Source organism: Oncorhynchus keta, chromosome 30 (genome assembly GCF_023373465.1).
Source record: "Oncorhynchus keta strain PuntledgeMale-10-30-2019 chromosome 30, Oket_V2, whole genome shotgun sequence".
Lineage (NCBI taxonomy): Eukaryota > Metazoa > Chordata > Actinopteri > Salmoniformes > Salmonidae > Oncorhynchus > Oncorhynchus keta.
In genome coordinates this window covers 55,528,522-55,552,255 of record NC_068450.1, presented here as the reverse complement: position 1 = coordinate 55,552,255, position 23,734 = coordinate 55,528,522, and the positions used below count along the sequence as shown (strand labels likewise).

Genomic DNA, 23,734 nt, shown 5'->3' with positions numbered 1-23,734 from the left:
GAAACAAGCACGGTCTTGTAGAAAACAACACACTCTTCCTGCAGCAGCACACATAGAAATATAATTAATAGAATGGGCTTGGAATCTAACCCTGTCAATTTGACTGGTAAACTCATGGGTACACTCACAATGGCTGACTGGTATTGTGATGCAATAATTTCCACGGTAATGTAGAATGTTCATTCAAATGATAACTGATGTGGCTCAAGTGTGCCGTCCTCACTAAAGCATTGCTCCCGTTTTATATATTTTTTTAGCTATACAGCCAGCTTAAACTCTTACACTAAATGTTCCATATACCAGTCTGGACATGTCTTGAATTCATTTTAAAGACATGCGCCAGCACGTAGTAAGTATTTATAAACCTCCCACTTTCGACTGAAAGTGTAAATATTTACCTCATACATGCATAATCTGATCATAATTTTGTATTTTTCTTTTACCTCAACAACAAAATCCATAGTTTGAAAGCAGCTGTTTTTCTGGAAGCTGTGCTGCGCAACATTCCCCCACGTGGGCCAGCCTAGCAATTTGAGTTATCGCCAATGAGCTTCAGCCCCTCACCATTTGAGTGACAGCTAACACAGCAGAGTGAGAAAGAGCAATGGTGTGGTGCACTTATGTGACATAGAATTTTCGGGACCACTTTTGGCTCGTGAGCACTACTTTCAAAACTACTGGCTAAGAAGTGTTTCACTAATTGGATCTTATGTGAAAATATGGTTATACCAAGTATCATTTAGCTATTTGATTTTGAATTTTAGGAGCCCTTTAACTATTAAAAAGTATTTGGGGGGGGATGAAACATTGAATTGGCCTTACTGCTATTAGCCCATAGAAAGGCATTTGAATAACAGATTCATACATGGAAAAACAGTCAACAAAATAAATCAAAAGGAAATTTGTTTTTACATTTCTGTCCTATATCAGAGATAAGTATCCAGATTATTTTTTTTAAAACATATTTAACCACTATTTTTAGGAACTAAACTACTTCCATATATTCTTCCATAAAAAAAAGTTAAACTGGTACTGGTCATCCAAAATTCCATGACCGTCAAAGCCTTATCGAATACTAATTAATGTCCGTTACTTACATATTCCGATAGTGTACAATTATTATTATTTTTGTTTTGTTAGGTAGCGTTAGCTAGCGCTAATCGGCAGTGCCTGTACCAAACTAGCGCTTTTCATCCTATAGCATTTTCTCCAAATCAAATTTTATTGGTCACATACGTGTTTAGCAGATGTTATTGCAGGTGTAGTGAAATGCTTGTGCTTCTAGCTCCGACAGTGCCGTAATATCTAACAGTTTCACAACATATACCCAAAATGCACATAAATCTAAGTAAGGAATGGATTAGCTTTTTCTCCGTCTTTTTAAGAAACGGACTCAAACACACGAATGACCGGCCGTTTCGTCTTCAGTCAGTTGTTCCTTCCACACATTTTTATTTTCCATAACCAACATCCATAACCGCTGGTTACACGTTTATATTTTAACGATGAAAAGGCTTTGTCTGAATTAAGTGAAATGAGTGCTAAGAGTCAAAAGCCTAACGTTACCGATCCCAGTAAGAGAGAGAATTAAGAAAATACCAGCTGAGAATTTAGGCAAAGGGGAATGAAATGGAGCAGCAATGTTCCTGCGCTGCAGGGTGTCTCACAATAATTTAAAAAGCAAGGGCATACTATAGTCTACAACATCAGCTGTAGCTAGCTGTTATGCTAACGTTAACAACCAACTGACTATAACATACCGTTCTATGCTAGCTCCACAGGTTACTGCTCTTTTGTGGCCAGGCTAATACCCTGGACCTTTGGAGAGCCCAGACTAAAAGATTTACAGGTTGTCATTACCTCTGTCACAAAGTTAATGATACATACGCTTTCAAACCTAATCATGAGTACCATTACCAAAGTATGGGACAGGTGGGAATCCGTGATGTGATTTCTTTGTCTGGTGTAACAATGACTATCCTCTAGATCTGTCCACTTTGATGCAGAAAAGCGGGAGAACATGAAAAGCAACCTGGACTGCTTTATTTTTTAAGCATTTCCTGCCCACCTGGTGCACATAATATCTGTCGCAATGAACAAGGCATCGTCTTCGGTGTCCTCTGGTCTCCCCTGTGGTGTTTTTTATTTGTATTTATTTTTTCACTTTTATTTAACCAGGTAGGATAAAGCATAGCAGTGTGAACAGACAACACAGAGTTACACATGGAGTAAACAATTAACAAGTCAATAACACAGTAGAAAAGAGAGTCTATACATTGTGTGCAAAGGGCATGAGGAGGTAGGCAAATAATTACAATTTTGCAGATTAACACTGGAGTGATAAATGATCAGATGGTCATGTACAGGTATAGATATTGGTGTGCAAAAGAGCAGAGAAGTAAATAAATATAAACAGTATGGGGATGAGGTAGATAAATTGGGTGGGCTATTTACCGATAGACTATGTACAGCTGCAGCGATCGGTTAGCTGCTCAGATAGCAGATGTTTGAAGTTGGTGAGGGAGAAGTCTCCAACTTCAGCGATTTTTGTAATTCGTTCCAGTCACAGGCGGCAGAGTACTGGAACGAAAGGCGGCCAAATGAGGTGTTGGCTTTAGGGATGATCAGTGAGATACACCTCCTGGAGCGCGTGCTACGGGTGGGTGTTGCCATCGTAACCAGTGAACTGAGATAAGGCGGAGCTTTACCTAGCATGGACTTGTAGATGACCTGGAGCCAGTGGGTCTGGCGACATATGTAGCGAGGGCCAGCCGACTAGAGCATACAGGTCGCAGTAGTGGGTGGTATAAGGTGCTTTAGTGACAAAACGGATGGACTGTGATAAACTGCATCCAGTTTGCTGAGTAGAGTATTGGAAGCTATTTTGTAGATGACATTGCCGAAGTCGAGGATCGGTAGGATAGTCAGTTTTACTAGGGTAAGTTTGGCGTCGTGAGTGAAGGAGGCTTTGTTGCGGAATAGAAAGCAGACTCTAGATTTGATTTTAGATTGGAGATGTTTGATATGAGTCTGTAAGGGGAGTTTACAGTCTAGCCAGACACCTAGGTACTTATCCACATATTCTAGGTCGGAACCATCCAGGGTGGTGATGCTAGTCGGGCGTGCGGGTGCAGGTAGCGAACGGTTGAAAAGCATGCATTTGGTTTTACTAGCGTTTAAGAGCAGTTGGAGGCCACGGAAGGAGTGTTGTATGGCGTTGAAGCTCGTTTGGAGGTTAGATAGCACAGTGTCCAAGGAAGGGCCGGAAGTATACCGAATGGTGTCGTCTGCGTAGAGGTGGATCAGGGAATCGCCTGCAGCAAGAGCAACAGCATTGATATATACAGAGAAAAGAGTCGGCCCGAGAATTGAACCCTGTGGCAACCCCATAGAGACTGCCAGAGGACCGGACAACATGCCCTTCGATTTGACACACTGAACTGTCTGCAAAGTAGTTGGTGAACCAGGCAAGGCAGTCGTTAGAAAAACCGAGGCTACTGAGTCTGCCGATAAGAATATGGTGATTGACAGAGTCGAAAGCCTTGGCTAGGTCGATGAAGACGGCTGCACAGTACTGTCTTTTATCGATGGCGGAGATGATATCGTTTAGTACCTTGAGCGTGGCTGAGGTGCACCAGTGACCGGCTCAGAAACCAGATTGCACAGCGGAGAAGGTACGGTGGGATTCGAGATGGTCAGTGACCTGTTTGTTGACTTGGCTTTCGAAGACCTTAGATAGGCAGGGCAGGATGGATATAGGTCTGTAACAATTTGGGTCCAGGGTGTCTCCCCCTTTGAAGAGGGGGATGACTGCGGCAGTTTTCCAATCCTTGGGGATCTCAGACGATATGAAAGAGAGGTTGAACAGGCTGGTAATAGGGGTTGCGACAATGGCGGCGTATAGTTTCAGAAATAGAGGGTCCAGATTGTCAAGCCCGGCTGAGTGGAAGGTAGTGGAAACTGTATCCTGCAGATCAGATTTTAATCTGTAAATACATGTGATATACACTCAGTGGACAGTTTATTTAGTACACCACCCAGTTCACAAAAAGGGTTGTGACTTGCTATATAAAGCTGGCAGACAAGCAGAGGCATTCAGTTACAATGGGGAAAACAATTGACCTAATTAGGGCTGTCCCTGACAAGAAAAACTTATGACATTTTAAAATGTATTTTTCCATATATAGACACAACCTGTTTTAATAGAATCAACAATATATGCATTGAATTTGTCTGATGCTTTAAGCTCACTGTTTGATTTAATAAGACACTAATGACTCAAGAGGGAGCCAAAGACCAAGATAACCAGAAGAATAAAAACTTAACCTGATCCAACTATTCTCCTCTTGCTCCTGCTGGCTTTCACAGATGCTGCCATTACTCTCCTGAAAATGCCGGTAATATGCTACACGAGGAGTCGGCAACCTTTCTCAATTTATCTTACCATTTCTACCAATCTGTGTGCAAGTTATGGTTTTCATATGAACATGTTCGTGGAACAGTTGTATAATTTAATTTATAATAACATATCTCAAAATCATTGTCATGTGGTTAGTCAGTTGTATCCAAATTTAAATAAATGTTAAACCTAAAAAAGTAACTGCTTTTTCCATTGCCATCAATGTAAAAATAGACTGAATGATTAGCAGGACAGGAAAATGGTCCAAAAGAACATCCCTGGTCATCCCTCTGATCTGGTGGACTCACTAAACACAAATGCTTCATTTGTAAATGGTGTTGGAGTGTGCCCCTTGCCATCTGTAAATAAATAAAAATAATATAAACGCACCATCTGGTTGATACTTAAGTATATTTAAAACTGTGGCCTCCCAAGTGGTGCAGTGTCCTAAGGCTGTGCTACTAGAGATTCTGGGTTCGAGTCCAGGCTCTGTCGCAGCCGGCCGCGACCGGGAGACCCATGGGGCGGCGCACTATTGGCCCAGCGTCGTCCGGGTTAGGGAAGGGTTTGGCCGGCAGGGAAGTCCTTGTCCCGTTGCGCACTAGCTACTCCTGTGGCGGGCTTTGCGCAGTGCATGCTGACACGGTCACCAGGTGTACGGTGTTTCCTCCGACACATTGGTGCGGCTGGCTTCTGGGTTAAGCAGGCATTGTGTCAAGAAGCAGTGCGGCTTGGCCGAGTTGTGCGTTTCAGAGGACGCACGGCTCTTGAACTTCGCCTCTCCCGAGTTCGTACGGCAGTTGCAGCGATGAGACAAGACTAACTACCAAATTGGATACCATAAAATTGGGGTAAACCCCCCCACCAAAAAAAAAGTATATTAAAAACTATGTACTTTTACTGAAGTAGTATTTTGCTGGGTGACTTTCACTTGAGTCATTTTCTATTAAGGTAACTTTACTTTTACTCAAGTATGACAACTGGGTACTTTTTCCACCACCAACACGTGAGAATTGAGGATTGCCTGGTCCGACGAATCCTGGTTCCTGTTGCGTCATGCTGATGGCAGAGTCAGGATTTGGCATAAGCAGTATGAGTCCATGGCCCCATCCTGCCTGATCACTGGCGTCAACAGTACAGGCTGGTGGTGTAATGGTGTGTGGACTGTTTTCCTGGCACGTTAGGTCCCTTGATACCAATTGAGCAATGTGTCCATTCCATGAAGAATTCAGGCTGTTCTGGAGGCAAAGGGTGGTCCAACCCAGTACTAGATGGGTGTACCTAATAAAGTGGTTACTGAGTGTACATGTGTGTAATTCATTGTTTATCATTCAGTGTTAAATTTACATTGTTTTAGAGATCTCCTGAATCAAATTATCTCTAAGTCATATGTTGCCTACATTGTACTTGCCTGGATACCAGACAAGTACATTTCTTAAATACACTAATGTCTGTGAATTTACAGTGTTTGATTCTGGAAATGGTCCTCTACAAGTCGGAATATTACAATACAATTACATTTGAACTTACTCTACTGGGTGTCTGTTGTTGGTCCTCCGTTGGGTCGAAAATTCTGAAAGAATATCCACAGGTTTATAATTAAACCAACTTCTCAAAGCGCTGGTAGTGTATTTAGATATCTATCACCTGAAGCATGTGCAAAACCATGTAAACATGCACACGAGTTCAGGAAGTATATGCATGTATTTACATCATATGCACATGCCTAAGTTGAATTCTGAACACCCTGACTGTTTAAGCTTTTTTTCCCCGAATGGGGTTTTCAAGCGTCTGAATCTGGCAGGTAAACGCTGCACCAAAATTCTACCAACACATCTCCTGTGCTACACACGCAACACGGATGCTGGATCATTGCTACTTTCCCTTTTGGGACGGCTACAAAGCCCTCTTCAGCAAATCAGATCATGCCTCCATTCTGCTCCGCTCCACCTATAGGCAGAAACTTCAACAGGAAGCTCCTGTGGTAAGGACTCTTCAACGTTGGTCTGACCAATCGGAATCTATGCTTCAAGAACATTTTCATTCACGTGGACAGGTAAATGTTCTGGGTCACCTCAGAATAGTATTGACGTATAACACGGTGTAATGGGTTCATCAGGAAGTGCATAGAGGATGTTGTTCCCACTGTGTCAATTACAATTTATCCAAACCAAAAACAGTGGATAGATGGCCGCATTCGCATGAACCACCACCTTTAACTTCTTGTGGCGAGCCATCCGGGATCGTGAATACAGCCTCAAGCTCATTACCATAACGCAACGTTAACTATTCATGAAAACCGCAAATGAAATGAAATCAATATGCTAGCTCTGAAGCTTAGCCTTTTGTTAACAACACTGTCATCTCAGATTTTCAAAAATATGCTTCTCAACCATAGCAAAACTAGCATTTAGCATTTAGCGTTAGCATTTAGCGTTAGCATTAGCAGGCAACATTTTCACAAAAACCAGAAAAACATTCAAATAAATCATTTACCTTTGAAGAACTTCGGATGTTTTCAATGAGGAGACTCTGTTAGATAGCAAATGCTCAGTTTTCCTGAAAGATTATTTGTGCAGGAGAAATCGGTCCGTTTTCTGCGTCATGTTTGGCTACCAAAAAAAAAATGAAAATTCAGTTATAAAAACGCCGAACTTTTTCCAACATAACTCCATAATATCGACTGAAACATGGCAAACGTTGTTTAGAATCAATCCTCAAGGTGTTTTTCTACATATCTCTTCAATGATGTATCGTTCCTGGAAGTGTGCTTCTCCCTCTGAATCGCATGGTAAAATGATTGCAGCTGAGAATTACGCACCAACTTCGACAAAGGACACCGGGCGGACCCCTGGCAAATGTAGTCTCTTATGGCCAATCTTCCAATGATATGCCTAGAAATATGTCACAATGCTGCAGACATCTTGGACGAACGGCAGAGAGCATAAGCTCGTTCACGGCACATTCACAGACATATAAGGAGACGATAGTAAAACAGAGCCTCAAAAATTCTGCTCATTTCCTGTTTGAGGTTTCATCTTGGTTTCGCCTGTAGCATCAGTTCTGGGGCACTCACAGATAATATCTTTGCAGTTTTGAAAACGTCAGAGCGTTTTCTTTCCAAAGCTGCCAATTATATGCATAGTCGAGCATCTTTTCGTGACAAAATATTGCGCTTAAAACGGGCACGTTTTTTTTTTATCCAATAATGACATAGCGCCCCCATATGTTGAAGAGGTTAACCATGGCAAGGTGACTAGGAACATGGACATGTACAAATAGACCAGCTACGACCTCCGTAAGGCAATCAAAGAGGAAAAACGACAGTACAGGGACAAAGTGGAGTCGCAATTCATAGGCTCAGACACAAGATGTATGTGGCAGGGACACCAGACAATCACTGATTATAAAGGGAATGCCAGCCACATTGTGGAAACCGACACCTCCCTCCCAGGCGAGCTAAACGCCTTTAACCGTTCCGAAGAAAACGCTTACAAGAACTGTGTTCTCTCGTTCTCCGCGGCTGGCGCAAGTAAGTCATCTAAGTACGTTAACCCTTGCAAGGCTGCTGCCCCAGACGGCATCCCAAGCCACGTCCTCAGAGCATGTAGAGACCAGCTGGCTGGAGTGTTTTACAGACATATTCAATCTCTCAATATCCCAGTCTGTTGTGCCCACTTGCTTCAAGATCCCCAGCACTGTCCATGTACTCAAGAAAGTGAATATAACTTAACTAAACGACTGTTTCCCTGTAGCACTCACTTCTGTCATCATGAAGTGTTTTGAGAGGCTAATTAAGGATCATATCACCTCCACCTAACCCAATACCCTAGACCCACTACAATCTGCATATCGCCCCAAAAGATCAGACGACACACACTGTCCTATCCCACCTGGACAATAGAAATACCTATGTAAGAATGCTGTTCGACTACAGCTCAGCCTTCAACACCATAGTGCCCTCCAAGCCCATCACTGTGCAATTGGGTCCTGGAAAGCCTGACAGGCCAACCCAAACTGGCGAAGGTTGGCAACAACACCTCCCCCACGCTGATCCTCAACACGGAGGACCCTCAGCGGTGCGTGCTCAGCCCCCTACTGTACTCCCTTCTTCACCCATGACTGTGTGGCCATGCACATCTACAAGTCAACCAAGTCTGCTGACAACACAACAGTGGTAGGCCTGTTGACCAACGGCGATGAGGTGGGAGCCCTGTTGGAGCGGTGCCAGGACAATAACATGTCCCTCAACTTCAACAAAACGAAGGAACTGAGCGTGGACTACAGAAGACAGCAGAGAGCACGCCCCCATCCATGTCGACGGGACTGCAGTTGAGAGGGTCAAAAGCTGCAAGTTCATTGGCGTGCACATCACTGACAATCTGAAATGGTCCCTTCACACAGACAGCGTGGTGAAGAAGGAGCAACAGCACCTCTTCAACCTCAGGAGGCTGAAGAAATTTGGCTTTGCCCCTAAGACCCCCCCAAACTACTACAGATGCAACTGCAGGGCTCTCCAGGAGGTGCATTCAGCCCTACGCATCACCGGGGGCACACTGCCTGCCCTCCAGAAAATCTACAGCACCTGGTATCACAGAAAGGCCAACAAGATCAAGAACTTCAGCCACCTGAGCCAAGGCCTGTTCACCCCGCTACCATCTAGAAGAAGACAGTACAGGTGCATCAAAGCTGGGACTGAGAGACTGAGAAACAGCTAATATCTCCAGGTCATCAGACTGTTAACCAGTCACCACTAGCCTTACACCTTAGACTGCTGTCATTATTAAAGTTCAATGTTTACATTGCATATACTGTATTCTAGTCATGGCTCTCCCTATATAACTTAATGCTGTACACACCTTTTCTATTCATATACTGTCTTTACACACCATTACATGGATATATTTTTACATTGAGTATACTAATCATTAAGAAAACCTTCATGAAATAATATAATAATAATATATGCCATTTAGCAGACGCTTTTATCCAAAGCGACTTACAGTCATGTGTGCATACATTCTACATATGGGTGGTCCCGGGGATCGAACCCACTACCCTGGCGTTACAAGCGCCATGCTCTACCAACTGAGCTACAGAAGGACCACAGGGAGGGAGTTCCTCCCTCCCCATGGGCCAGGGATGCTGGCCCATGTTGACTCCAATGCTTCCCACAGTTGTGTCAAGGGCCTGGATGTCTTTTGGATGTTGGACTATTCCTGATACACACAGAAAACTGTCGAGTGTGAAAAACCCAGCAGTGTTGCAGTTCTTGACCAACTGAAACTGGTGCACCTGGCTCCTAATTCCATACTCCATTCAAAGGCACATACACCTTTTGTCTTGCCCATTCACCCTCTGAATGGCACACACACAATCCATGTGTCAATTGTCTCAAGGCTCAAAAATCCTTCTTTAACCTTTGTCCTCCCCTTCATCGACACTGATTGAAGTTGATTTAGCAAGTGACATCAATAAGGGATCATAGCTTTCTCACCTGGACTCACCTTCAGAAAGTATTCACCCCCTTTGACTTCCCCACGTTTTGTTGTGTTACAACCCGGAATTTAAAATGGATTCAATCGCAATTTTAATAATGTCAAAGTGGTATTATATATTTAAAAATGTTGTGTTATTAATGATTTGTATACTCAGTGTATATACATTATATGTCATCACAGTATATTTATAGTCCAGTCTTTAATAGTCCAATTTTTTCTGGATTATGTATTACTGGAGCTAAAAACACAAGCATTTCGCTGAACCTGCGATAACATCTGCAAATCTGACCAATAAACTTTGATTTGATAATCCATAAAATCATGTTTGGGTGAACACACACATACACGTGCACACAGGCTGGCTGTGAACTGATAGATTTGTGAAGAAGTGTTATTTTATTAACCCTATTTGAAGGGGTTAGTCAGTGATAGTGCATTGGGGAAAGTATTACAGCCCCCTGACTTTTTTGATACATTACAGCCTTATTCTAAAATGCATGAAAGTCCCCCCCTTGTCAATCTACACACAATACCCAAAGCAAAAACAGGTTGTTAGATGAGACATTTTTGCAAATGTATTCAAAATAAAACAGAAATACCTTATTTACAAGTATTCAGACCCTTTGCTATGAGACTCGAAATTTAACTCTGCTGCATCCTGTTTCCATTGATCCTCCCTGAGATGTTTCACCTCTGGTAATTTCAATTGATTGAACATGATTTGGAAAGGCACACACCTGTCTATATAAGGTCCCGCAGTTGACAGTGCATGTCGGAGCAAAAACCAAGTCATGAGGTCGACGGAATTGTCCGTAGAGCTCCGAGACAGGATTGTGTCGAGGAGCAAATTTGAGAAAGGGTACCAAAAAATGTCTGCAGCATTGAAGATCCCCAAGAGCACGGTGGCCTCAATCTTTCTTAAAAATTGAAGGAGTTTGGAACCAAGGCTCTTCCTAGAGCTGGCCGCTCGGCCAAAACCGGAGCCATCGGGGGAGAAGGGCCTTGGTCAGGGAGGCGACCAAGAGCCCAATGGTCACTCTGACAGAGCTCCAGACTTTCTCTGGAAATGGGAGAACCTTCCAGAAGGACTTCCATCTCTGCAACACTCTTTCAGTCAGGCCTTTATGGTAGATTGGTCAGATGAAAGGAACCCCTAAGTAGAAGGCACATGACAGCCCGCTTGGAGTTTGCCAAAAGGCACCCAAAGGACTTTCAGACCATGAGATTGAAGATTCCCTGGTCTGAAAACAAGATTGAACTCTTTGGCCTGAATGCCAAGCATCACATCTGCAGGAAACCTGGCATCATGTTTTTCAGCGGCATGGGCTGGGAGACTAGTCAGGATCGAGGCAAAGATGAACGGGGCAATGCTCCAGAGCGCTCAGGAACTCAAACTGGGTCGACGATTCACCTTCCAACAGGACAAAGACTCTACGTACACAGCCAAGACAACGCAGGAGTGGCTTCGGGACAAGACTCTGAATGTCCTTGAGTGGCCCAGCCAGAGTCCAAACTTGAACCCGATTCAATATCTCTGGAGACCTGAAAATAGCTGTGCAGCAACGCTCCCCATCCAACCTGACAGAGCTTGAGAGGCTGTGCAGAGAAGAATGGGAGAAACTCCCCAAATACAGGTGTGCCAAGCTTGTAGCTTCATACCCAAGAAGACTCAAGGCTGTAATTGCTGCCCAAGCTGCTTCAACAAAGTACTGAGTAACAGGTCTGAATACTTATCTCTATTGGCCAAAAGCCTGTGTTAGCACGGGCAGCGCCATTGAGGACTTCCGCCATTTTGCTTTTGTCAACTCGCCTGGACTTCCCAATTCATTGTCTGTTCCTTCCTGATGACCTGTTTGGCATGACCTGACAATCCGGTTGGAGTCCTGACAGCCGGGTCATCAGGAGCCTATGTATTTTACTCGTGAAGAAGTAAATAGACTTTTAAAGATGAGATGGCCTCAATGGCACTGCCCATTCTCTCACAGACGCCATCGTGACACAGAGATATTATGTTTATGGTCCAGGCCCATCACCTTTTATAGTACAGCGCCCAGTGGCAAGAAGTGACATCCTAAGAAAACTATAGGCCAACAACAAATGTCTCCTAGCTTCCCACCCATAGGCTACTTTCTGTCCCTAACACAAACTAAATATAAAAACGAAACAAACATTTCTATCAAAACTCAAAGAAAATAAAAAACTAGCAAATCAAGTCTATAAACTAACTCTAACTAAATTGAATTTCTAATCAAAATAAAAAAACGAATATTAAATCACAAAACTTTAATAACCTTGAAGCAACCCCTAGCGGCTTTTCAGGCTATAAATATGCAGAAGTGGGTTGCTAGTGACCAGCGTAAGCTTGCTAGATGTAGCCTAGGCACAAACCAACATTGTTGGTTAAAAATCACTCAACTTTAGACATTTTTCAAATAACGCCTATAGCTAGCTCATGTTGTCACCTGTGAAGCCAACAAGAGTATTGAAACGCTTCCAGGTCAAGTGTAATTACGTCAAAGTTAGTCATGTCACGTGAAACTGTCAAATGAATAATAAAGGCTCAAATTATTGTATTATCAACATATCTTATACTAGTCATAAAACACATGGACCTCTAAGTAATTTTGGGTCTTTTTAACAGGGCTCCAACTCTTTTCACAAAATCATTCTATGACTTTTCCATAAAATGTTTTATCATGACTGACAAGGAAGACAATACTCAATAGGGGGCAAAACACACAATAACACACCGAAGTAGGTATCATACATGCACACATAAACAATGCATCAATTCCCTAGGGGAAATTCCAGTTAGTTCAGGTAAAGAATGGTTACTGGTGTCTCGTGGGCTGAACTGGAATCAAATGGTTTCTACTAGATTCAAATGGACCAGTTCAAGTGGCCGTTTGAGCTAGACTCGGTTACAGCTTACATCAACGTGGGCTTTATCAGATCAAAATAATCTTATAACGGTCGTTGGATTAATTATTTGACAGATATTGTGCAGGGTTCACATGGAAAGTTAAAGATGACTATACAATGTAATCAAGTATAAAACTATGAACAATAGTAACTATTTGTAGTATTACAAATAGCAAAAGACAAGAGTATATTATTCACCCAAGAACCGTATCTCCACTCACAGGTGGAAGTTACAAAATGTGACTCAATCGTCTGACTGATGTCCATGTGTCCACTTAAGCATGGCTTTGTTTTGACTTAAATAGATTCTTTTCAGTGTCTATTCTGATGACAATTCAATGCACTTTTGGCATTTAAGCATTTGACAGACTCTTGTAAGATTCCTCCCGTGTTCCTCTCATACACAATGTCAAAAAAAGGCAGTCATGAAATATTTTCTAGTCATGGCAGTAATGTGGTCTCTTTCTCTCCGTCTCCCCAGTCAATTCAGATTCAAACAATTAGTGAAATATTTACAACAATCCTGACAGCAATATAGTTTATCGTTCATGTGATTATCCTCATATGAACTCATGTGACTACCGCCAGTGCTGAAAGATCTGCTACTATAGCGACAATGTGATTTTCCTCGTGTGAATCCTCATATGTGTTGTCAGATTACCTTTATGACGAAATTTTTTGCCACAATAATGACAGCTATAAGATTTCTCCCCTGTGTGAATCCTAATGTGAGAACTCAGATTACTAGGACGAGCAAAACATTTGCCACAGACCTGGCAGCGATGTGGTTTCTCGCCTGTGTGAATCCTCCTATGAAGTGTCAGCTCACCAACTCGAAAGAAACATTTGCCACAATCATGACAGCGATGAGGTTTCTCCCCTGTGTGAGTCTTTATGTGATAGTTCAGATACCCAACTTGAGAAAAACATTTGCCACATTCACCACAGCGATGCGGTTTCTCTCCTGTGTGGGCCTTCATGTGCAATTTGAAGCAGTCAATCCGAGTGAATACTTTGTCACAATCCTGACAGTGATACGATTTATCCCGTGTGTGGGTCCTCATATGAGAATCCAGTGTTCCCATCTGAGCAAAACATTCACCACAATCACTACAGCAAAATGATTTATCTTCTGTGTGACTACTCCTTTGCACTGGTGATTTCAAATCCATGGATTTTCTACCATTCAAGCTTTGTCCTTTTTCTGTCCATGTCTTCTTTAATTTGCCCTGGGGATGAGAGTCACTGGTTGTCTCTGAGGAATCATCTTCCTTAGGTTCTGCTTTGATCTGTTCAGTTGAGGCCATTCTGTCTTTGTATTCTTCACTTTGGGTTTGTGAGGACTGAGTTGAGTACTGATCATAGTCACTTTTCACCCAGGCAGGAGTGAATACAGAGTCTTCCTCCTCCTGGATGATACTGAATTCCCCCTGTTCCTCTTTAATCTGTATGGGGTTCCAATTATATTTCCCCAGACTGGGGCTCCACTCCTGCTTATAATGCTGCTGCTCGGGGGGAAACTCCTCTTCAGAGACAATGAACTGCTGGAAATCTGAAGGGAAGGAGAAAAGAGGAGTTAGAAGTTAGAAGCTGATGAGCTAGGTACTGATGATCTGACATAAGATACATGGGGTCTAAGATAGCCTATGTTCAAGATTTCACACTCATCTGTGCTGTTGTTAATTGGCGCAAAAAATTGCATATAATAGTCAATAATTTTTACCAACAGCCACAATCTGACTAATGATTATAATGGAGGGGGTATAGCTCATTACTGGTCTAAACAACACTAATGGTCCATAAAGAAACACAAGGGTAATACAGCGAGCAACTTTGTCTTCGGGTAATCTCTGTTAACCCAGAACTTTATAGCCGAACCGAGAGAGCCAGGTGCTGCTATTGAACGAGGGGTCTTGCGTGACTGAAGCGAGGATGGCGGAAGCAGGTGCAAACTTGGATCTTCAATCTAATGGCGGCGGAATAGTGGAAGAATGTAGAGTGTAGAGAATGGAAAAAGGAGCAAAGTTACGTGTCCTCTTACATGGCAGGAGTACAGTTTGTAGAAGAGGAGCAGATGGCCCAAATGCCAAACTTGAGGATTCCGTTTGTGATATTTCAACTGGTGGGAAAAGTGTTAGGTCAAGTTAAAGCTGTGAGGATCATGAGAAGTAGGCTAGTTTGATTTCTTGTACTTCCGCGGAGCAGAAAGAGGATGTGTTGTGGCTCATCCGATTTGAAAAACCTGCTGTATTGTAGGGCACCCGTCAATGTGAAAACTCAGATTAAGGGGGTAATGTTGGGCGTTTCATGGGGAGTTGACTTTAAAGAAAATTAGAATATCCCTGGAGTGGTTGACCCACTTCGGGTAAATCGAGTGGTTAATGGAGAGAAAGTGAGGAGTGTCCTTTTGTTTTTTTTAAGGAGAGTCCCTCCCTACCAAGATGAAGTTGGGATATATGAATTATCATGTCAGAGCATTTGTGCCAAGAGTGATGCAGTGTAACCCCTAAAGCTTTTGGACATTAGGAGTGTATGCAGAAGGGAAAAGCTGAGATGTCCATGTTGTGGAGGAGATCATCTAATGTGTTGTAGAAGTGTGGAGAATGTGAAGTGTTGCAAATGTGGGGGGAACCATGAAGTGATGTCTGACGAGGGTGGAGGAGGGGGAGGTTGCAAGAGTTAGGGCTAATCAGATATCATATGCAGCAAAAGGGTTGAGGGATTGAGTGGTCCTGAAGAGTCCATGGTGGTGGATCGGCCTTCTCTGCAGGCGGCAGGGAAGGCCTCTCACCAGCAGGACCCAGAGATCTTACATGTGAAGGTTTTTATGGCAATGGTGGTCAATGGCACAGCTAACGTAGAGAAGAGGTCCGGAAGGATGGATGTTATTGTTGGACGCAGCAGAGCGGTTCCTGGAACTGAAGGATTTTTTCGAGGTACTGGCATGAGCAGTACCACCCTCTCAGGCCCCGGAGGCGGCCCCGGAGCCTGGTGGGGGGGCTATGGAACTTTGAAGGACAGAGTTAGAGCTTTATAATTTTGTTTTAGTTTGTCCCCCCCTCAAATGGAATGGAGTTGAATTATTTCACCGCAGTTCAGTTGGTGGTAGCGGTAATGCACCATAAACATTGGATGCCAACTGCCGTTAAACACAGTAGAAGAAAGGGTTGCCATGTCCGTAGTTTTCCTGTAAAATTTGGTTACTCAGAAAACGATGTCGCAGGTGAAAATGTATTGGTCACAGGTTTTTGGGCTGCTTCTAAATTGCACTGCGGCTGCCATGAGATTTTTCTTAATAAAAAAAAACATATATTAATTACACGGACTATCTGCTGAGTGGTAGAGGCAGAGGCAGTAGTTTATTAGAGCCAAAACAGAAAGGGAGAGAAACTGAGAAATAATCATTCATCAGTTTCAGAGAGATGATCGAACGATGTGCTTTCTTTATGGGTAGGCTATATAACCAGGGTGTCCTGTCGTACCGGGGACGATACAAAAATATGTCTGGGATAGGTTCTGGACAATAGATCCTAGGCCTACTGTAGGTTCATCCCCAAATGTTAAAAAGCAATGAAGATGACGCAACAGATCAGAACTTATAGCTTAAAAATGTTGATAAACTATTATTTCTATATATTATAAGAGCAGCAATGTGAACAAAGCAGTAGGCTGTGTGTGAATGTTCTAAAAATGCAATTAGCGGGAACACACCATTCTAAAGAGCACACCACACATGCGAGTGGTTTCGTGTGACAGAGATGAAAATATCTGTTAGAAATGTAGAAAGAGGGGAAATCTACAAATGGAACGAGCAACAAGGGCTGCTAATATGACTAGGATTGTGGATGCTGACTGCCTCCGCTCCTATTGCAAGGTGAGTGAGGTGTGCCATGACCATTTGATCTGAACGAACTGTGCCTCAAGTACGTCAAAAGAATCAAGACATTATCCTACATGATAATTGTCGAACATGACTGGCATTTAGATGACATTTATGTCATTAAAAGTCTCATTAAAGTCTGGCGATTTTTTTTCTGACGCCTTTCTCGTGTTAGCGTCGGTGTTGACGAGGCTGTAGCCAATACGCATACAGTCCAGGCTACACTTTTACATGTAGGCCAATTATATTTGTAAATATTATTCCAATGTTAGGCTTTTTAGAGTGAATTCATGACTTAGTTGACAAACCCATTTATCTATTTCAGTAGTAGGCGAAGCTACTCTTACTAGCCTTGTCATGATTGGCCTGTGAGGATCCAAATAGGTTAGATCGGCTAGGCAATGGATGACTTCAACCAGACCCTCTCTTACCCACAGATGGGGGGGGGGGGGCACACCCTGTGGTAAATCAGGGATTAGAACTTTCAGCTATCTCCCTCGCCAATGTTCACACAGGAATGTGCCGCAGACGTTTTCCCACCAAAACTCTAACTAGGGGTGCACGTTATATCAGTAAGCATATCGGAATTGGCCGATTTTAGCTAAAAATGCCAAAATTGGCATCGGCCCGATGTCTAGTTTAACGCCGATGTGCAGACCTGATGTCATAGCTGACCTATATAAACGTACGTAGATACCTACATAAACGTACACAGAGCAAAAGCAGAAAAATATTAAGCACACACTTCCAACAACTAAACAAGTTCGAGCCGTCATTTGAAAGAGTAAGAACATTTCAGAGACAACTCAAAAGGCGAAATCCATTAATGCCAAGATAATGGAATTCATTGCCTTTGACAATCAACCGTTCTCTGCCGTGGATAATGTTGGCTTTCACCGAATGGTCGAGCACCTCGAGCCCCGGTACACACAACCAAGTAGGCGCTATTTTTCAGATGTTGCCCTACCGGAGTTGCACAGTATTGCTGAAACGCACACCCATGAGCTACTTGCTATGGGCGTCACTGTTATTAGCTTCACGACTGGCGTTTTGGACCAGCGGTGTCAGGCCCATGAGCATGCAGAGTCTGACAGCACAGTGGGCTGACGACAATTTAGTACTGAGGAAAGTCGTATTGCATTGCCCAAGAATGTGCTGGTTATCATACCGCTGCTGCCATTTCAATGGCATTTGAGAACATGTTTGAAACTTGTAAACATGAACACACTCCTGGCTCCATTCGAACAACTGGCTCGAGAAATAAGCTCATCAACTGCGGCTGCAGCAGATGTGATGCCCTCTGTCATGGCATTGAAACTCCTGCTCAACAAAACTACCGACAAAGACAAAAGGGGTTAAAACTTGCAAAAGTACTCTACAAGAGGCTATGAACAAGCAATTCGGTGGCATTCTCTGTGAGCCTCTTTACTGTGTCGCCACCTTGCTCGATGATTGGTACAAGGACCGATACTTCGATGCAGACAAGAAACAGGGTTTACGTGAATGTTACAGACACAGCTGGACAAGATGGAAACGGACACAGTGACAGTGAAATAGTTTTATTTTATTTTAACCCCTTTTTCTCCCCAATTTCGTGGTATCCAATTGTTTTAGTAGCTACTATCTTGTCTCATCGCTACAACTCCCGTACGGGCTCGGGAGAGACGAAGGTTGAAAGTCATGGGGCCTCCGATACACAACCCTCCCTAACCCGGACAACACTAGCCCGATTGTACGTCGCCCCACGGACCTCCCATTCCCGGCCGGTAGCGACAGAGCCTGGGCGCGAACCCAGAGTCTCTGGTGGCACAGCTGGCGCTGCAGTACAGCGCCCTTAACTGCGCCACCCAGGAGGCAGTGAAATAGGTTTTGAATATGTTTTACTGGTAATGGGGACATACGCAAATGCCAACAAAATAACTTTTTGGTCCGTGTGTGTGTTTCAACTATTTAACTGTACTAGAATGCTTAAAAGGCTGGTAAAATGTTAAGTATCGGTATCGTTTTTTTTGGGGCAGAGAAATATCGGATATCTGTATCAGCCAAAAATGTCATATCGATGCATCCATAACTCTTTCTAAAGCGAATACTGGAACAATATTTGTAACATAGAATGTGGGGAATGGTCAGAGGCGATCTAAAGAATAATAATGTCATGTTGGTTGTTATTTTGTGATGTCATTAAAAATGTTAAAGGAAATACTCTAACTTGAAAAGTATATACACTACATGTAAGAAGTATCCATCCTCCACATTGTGTATGAAATATGAAAAATTATGACTGCTTTTGTTAACTACTACTGGATCGGTGTCCCCCCCGCAAGACGGTTGAGCTAACGTGCGCTAATGTGATTAGCATGAGGTTGTCAGTAACAAGAACATTTACCAGGACATGGACATATCTAATATGGGCAGAAAGCTTAAATTCTTGTTAATCTAACAGCACTGTCCAATTTACAGTAGCTATTACAGTGAAAGTATACCATGCTATTGTTTGAGGTGAGTGCACAGTTATTGACTTAAATGTATCAATAAACCAATTAGGCATATTTGGGCAGACTTGATACATTTTTTATTAAATCAGTCTAAACCTTTTCACATTCACTGCTGTGGTCAAAATCTAAATTGTGCCTAAACTGGAATAATACACTGTGGCCTTTCTCTTGCATTTCAAATATGATTTTTTTTAAATGAAAATAAAAACGTTTTTTTTTACTATGTATTATCTTTTATCGGATCTAATGTGTTATTCTCCTACATAAATTTCACATTTACACAACCTTCAAAGTGTTTCCTTTTAAATGGTATCAAGAATATGCATATCCTTGCCTCAGGTCCTGAGCCACAGGCAGTTAGATTTGGGTATGTCATTTTAGACAACAAGAAAAAGGGGGCGGATCCTTAAGAGGTTTATATGAGAGGCATGTGAGCTTAGAAACTATAAGAGGAAATTGTTTCTATAACTTTGTACAAGTGAGTAGTCACCGCCCCATGAGTGAGGTCAGAGAGTGTCAGGCTCACGAACTGCCCCTTTTGAAGAACTGTATAAAATAAAATAAGGGGTTAATAATGAACATATCAGACCAGAGAGGCGTTTAGCTGCAGCTCACCTCCAGTGGTTCCAACTCTCTGCCTCATGTTGAAATCTCAACACGAGGCAGAGACAATAACATCACCTCCCGGACAATCACTGGTATGGCTGATTAGCTGTCCTAAGTAAAGTATCTACTCTCCTCAAATCACCGTAATACACTACTCGCTTCACCACCATGGGAACCATCGACACAGCTGGCTGGCCTATCTTCAAAGAATCATCTTCCAGAGCGAATGGAAGAATAACAGTAGAAGAGACAGGTGGGGACTCCTTTTGGTCAATCAGAGCCCGACAAGCGTGCCGCACAAATGCCCAGCACCCTATCCAAGAAGGCCTGATACCGCCAGAAATCCACGAAAAGCCAAGACATTTACACGTAAACACATTCATGATTTCTTACTTCAAAACGGGCGGCGGTTCATGTGCAAAGTATATGATAACTGTGAGAGTAGTTTCTAAATGTACCAAAGTATTATGTCTCTGTCCCTCCCTCTCTCTCGCCCTCCCCATCTCCTTTGTAACAAGCCGCCATATTGCGTAACTCCGCTAGGGACCTGTTTTAATGTATTAAGTGTGTATGTTTATCCTGTGTTACCATTTAGTTAGTAAATACATAATTAAACCCATTTGTGTAGTACTGAATCATAAGTAAGGCTCTGGTTTTTGCAGATGCAGGAGGTTACAACTGTTCAGAATTGTGAAATGATATGATTACTGGTTATGGTTATGATTAATACGTTGACTGTTTTATGGATGTGATAGGTTTAACTCAAGAGATGGTAACTCTTTAAACAACCCCAAATCCTAATGAGTTTATTGTTACATGAATAATTTAAAATCGGGTAACAATTAAAACATAGTTAGTTGATTTGATAAATAACGGTCATCAGATTAATGAAAGTAAGGTCACGACAGCCAATTAAATCATTGTGAATGACCTTGGTCCAAGTGTAGACCCATGTCGGCATATGAAAAAAATAATAATAATAACATTTTAAAAAACGCCAGTTTGGGACGATTTAAATTTCACTTTGGGACAATTCTGGGACGGTGATGAAAAAAGTCAGTCTTGAGCCCTGCATGTCACAACCTAGCTAGCATTGGCTAGAAAGTCAGAGGAAAGAGAGAACTGTGTACAGTGGAGCTGAGGTGAGGACAGAGAGGAACCTATTAACGCCATTACTGACTGTTCAGAGGGATGGAAGTCTGCAGCCACACATGAATTTAAAAAAAAATATGAAAGACATAAAAGACAAAAAGGAAACTGTTGGAGCTTTTGGATTTCTATACTCTAGTTGAAAATAAGATTATTTTAGAGCAATGTGCCTTGTATTAATACCATTTTAAATTAATGTTCTAAAAAAAAACATACATTTTAACCATTCACTATCACGAACTAATAAAGGGCGAAATGCAGAGAACAAGGTAAAGCAATTGGATTTAGATTGTCATTATGGAGACACACATTGGATAAAGGTGGCAACTCCTCTCTTGCTGCTGGGGCTAGTTTTCAGTAGTCAATAAAGTGCTAATGGCCTCAAAGACGGTGTTTTGGAGGATATATTGGCACGGTGTTGCAAACCATTATCACCTTTATACAACGGTTTACCAACATATTCAAATAATGATTGACGTATTTTCATTAAAACGTTACTTTTAGAGACACGACCCAGTCGATCAGTCTTTTTTGTTCTGCATCTATGGACGTGACCCAGTTGTTTGTTCTAAATGTTCCATTGTCATATATAATAATAAATAATAATCCCTTACTTGCTAGCTAACCAACTAAGGCTAATTTACAGTCACGTCAAAAAAAAGTGCAGCCAGATTAACAATAAAGTAGCTGCATTTGCATTTTTTTAAGCTGTTTTCTGGTGACATTTATTTGGATGCAGCCATAATAATTGGCTGAGGCGCAATTTCGCCTCGCATAGAAAATATGCTCACTTGTCAAGACACTTGTCCAGAGATGCTAGCCAGCAACACAGCAAACACAATCACTTCAATCTGAAGCTGGAAAGACTGCAAACTAGCCGCCCTTGTTTTGTTTTATATTATTTCATTTGATATTTTTTTGTATATTTATCCAGAAAAATGATGCCAGCTGATTCATGATTTCGACTGGCTGAGAAACACTGTCTGTCTGCCTGTCTCATCCCAACATGCTCATTACTATGGGACAGCAGGAGATCAAATTTGAATATTGAAACAATTTTGCAAATGTGGAGAGAGGTATATACAAATCTCTGCTGTTCAAAACTAAATGTTAGTCTAAAAGAAATGTGAGATAATGTCTAGATGCTTTTTATAGTGGAGATCAAGTTAATAAATTGCCTGGCTGGGCTAATGAGACAGTGGATTGCGCAGTCAGATGGAACATAGTAGGCATTTTAATGTCATATATTTAGCCGGTGGCAACTTGTGGATTATAAACTGGGTGGTTCAAGCCCTGAATGCTGATTGGCTGACAGCCGTGATATATCAGACAGTATACCATAGGTATGACAACATGTATTGTTACTGCTCTAATTATGTTGGTAACCAGTTTATAATAACAATAACGCACCTCAGGGGTTTGTGGTATATGGCCAATATACCACGGCTAAGGGTTGTATCCATGCACTCCGTGTTGCGTCGAGCGTAAGAACAGCCCTTAGCCGTTGCTTAAATAGACACTGGCCGGAATGCCGTTTTAACCAATCATGATTCAAGATTATACACACCCGTTGTATAATCTGGCAACCCTGAAGACAGTTACAAAGCGATAGCCCACCTTCGTCTTCAGCATCAGCCGCGGGGGAATTGCCCGAAGGACTGTTGGTTCTTGATGAACCACAGGTAACAGACGTCTGCCCTTCTATGCCACTCACCGACCTGTACCTCGACTCAGTCAGGCTTAGTTGCTTCTCTAGCATTTTGATTTGCTCTTTGCTTTGAAAGACTTCTACACTTAACGCTCCACAGCAATCCTCTACTAATTTGCAAATCTCTGTCACGGCAGCGGAGGCTAGAATGTCCATGACGGAGCTTATCCGTTGATGCAAAACACTCGTCTCCGACATTGTAAACCCTTGTTTTTTAACCGTTCACAATTACTTAATCTATTTAGATTCTAGGCGTTTTTTCCAGCAAATTATTCGCGAAATAATGCTATTTGTAAAGAATATATGGCTTTTTGTTATCAGTGTTTCGCCATCTTTGATAACTGTGTTCTTGCGAGTGCATCCGGTCAGATTTTAGATGGGGGGGGGGGAGCTAGAAAGCGCCACCTACCGCGTGGAGAATAGAAGGCGCCTTACTCCGAGTTAAGTCTTTTAACACTGATTGGATTTGGTGTATCCTCTGACTGCATGATTTATTCCTATGATTTGCAGAATCATTGTTTAATAATTGAGTAAATCATGGTTGTTATTATGGTTGTTGGTTATCAACTTGAATACAGGATTTAGCACTGGAGTAATCTTAACCTCAGACAAACTGAGGTTGTAATCATCTCTAGATCTCCTCTAAACACACCCCTATATCCAGTCCACACCCATTACTGTATTTAACAGAGCCTTAGCCGAGCCAAAGACCGGTCTCGGTAAACAGGTCAATTGAGGCTCAATAAATAAAATGGAGGTTTCTATAGACTTTCTGTTCTCATCTCAAATCGTTTCTCATCCCATTTTATGCTGTCAATCAAAAGCACCATATCCAATGTTTTTTTGTTGTCATATTGTTCCATAGATGATCGTAGACATTAGACATCTTCCTGAAAGTACTAGCCCGTATAATGTGTGTATATATATATATACACTTAAAAAATGTTTTACTTGAAAACAATACCAGTTTAAGTATATAGAAATACATTTTTATTAGAAATTACAACATATTTAACCCATTGGTGAACACTTATATAAAGTAACATACAGTAAAATAATGCAAATGTTCAAAGC

General features: G+C 42.2%; 1 protein-coding gene across 2 annotated transcripts; it reads right to left on the bottom strand.

Annotated features, from left to right (window-relative positions):
* Positions 1–5,055: 5,055 nt before the first annotated feature.
* LOC118363781 (zinc finger protein 570-like) lies at positions 5,056–23,014 on the bottom strand. 2 transcript variants are annotated; one of them, XM_052488617.1, is made up of 3 exons: positions 22,570–23,014; positions 13,596–14,374; positions 5,056–7,011 (listed from the first exon to the last, which is right to left on the bottom strand). In XM_052488617.1, exons 1-3 carry the CDS (start codon positions 22,856–22,858, stop codon positions 6,967–6,969), a joined length of 1,113 nt encoding a protein of 370 aa, XP_052344577.1. In that variant the 5' UTR covers positions 22,859–23,014; the 3' UTR covers positions 5,056–6,966. The 2 variants fall into 2 exon arrangements, with proteins under 2 accessions (XP_052344577.1, XP_035600886.1); XM_035744993.2 differs by lacking the exon at positions 5,056–7,011 and having other exon boundaries at positions 10,415–14,374.
* Between the last annotated feature and the right edge of the window lie 720 nt (positions 23,015–23,734).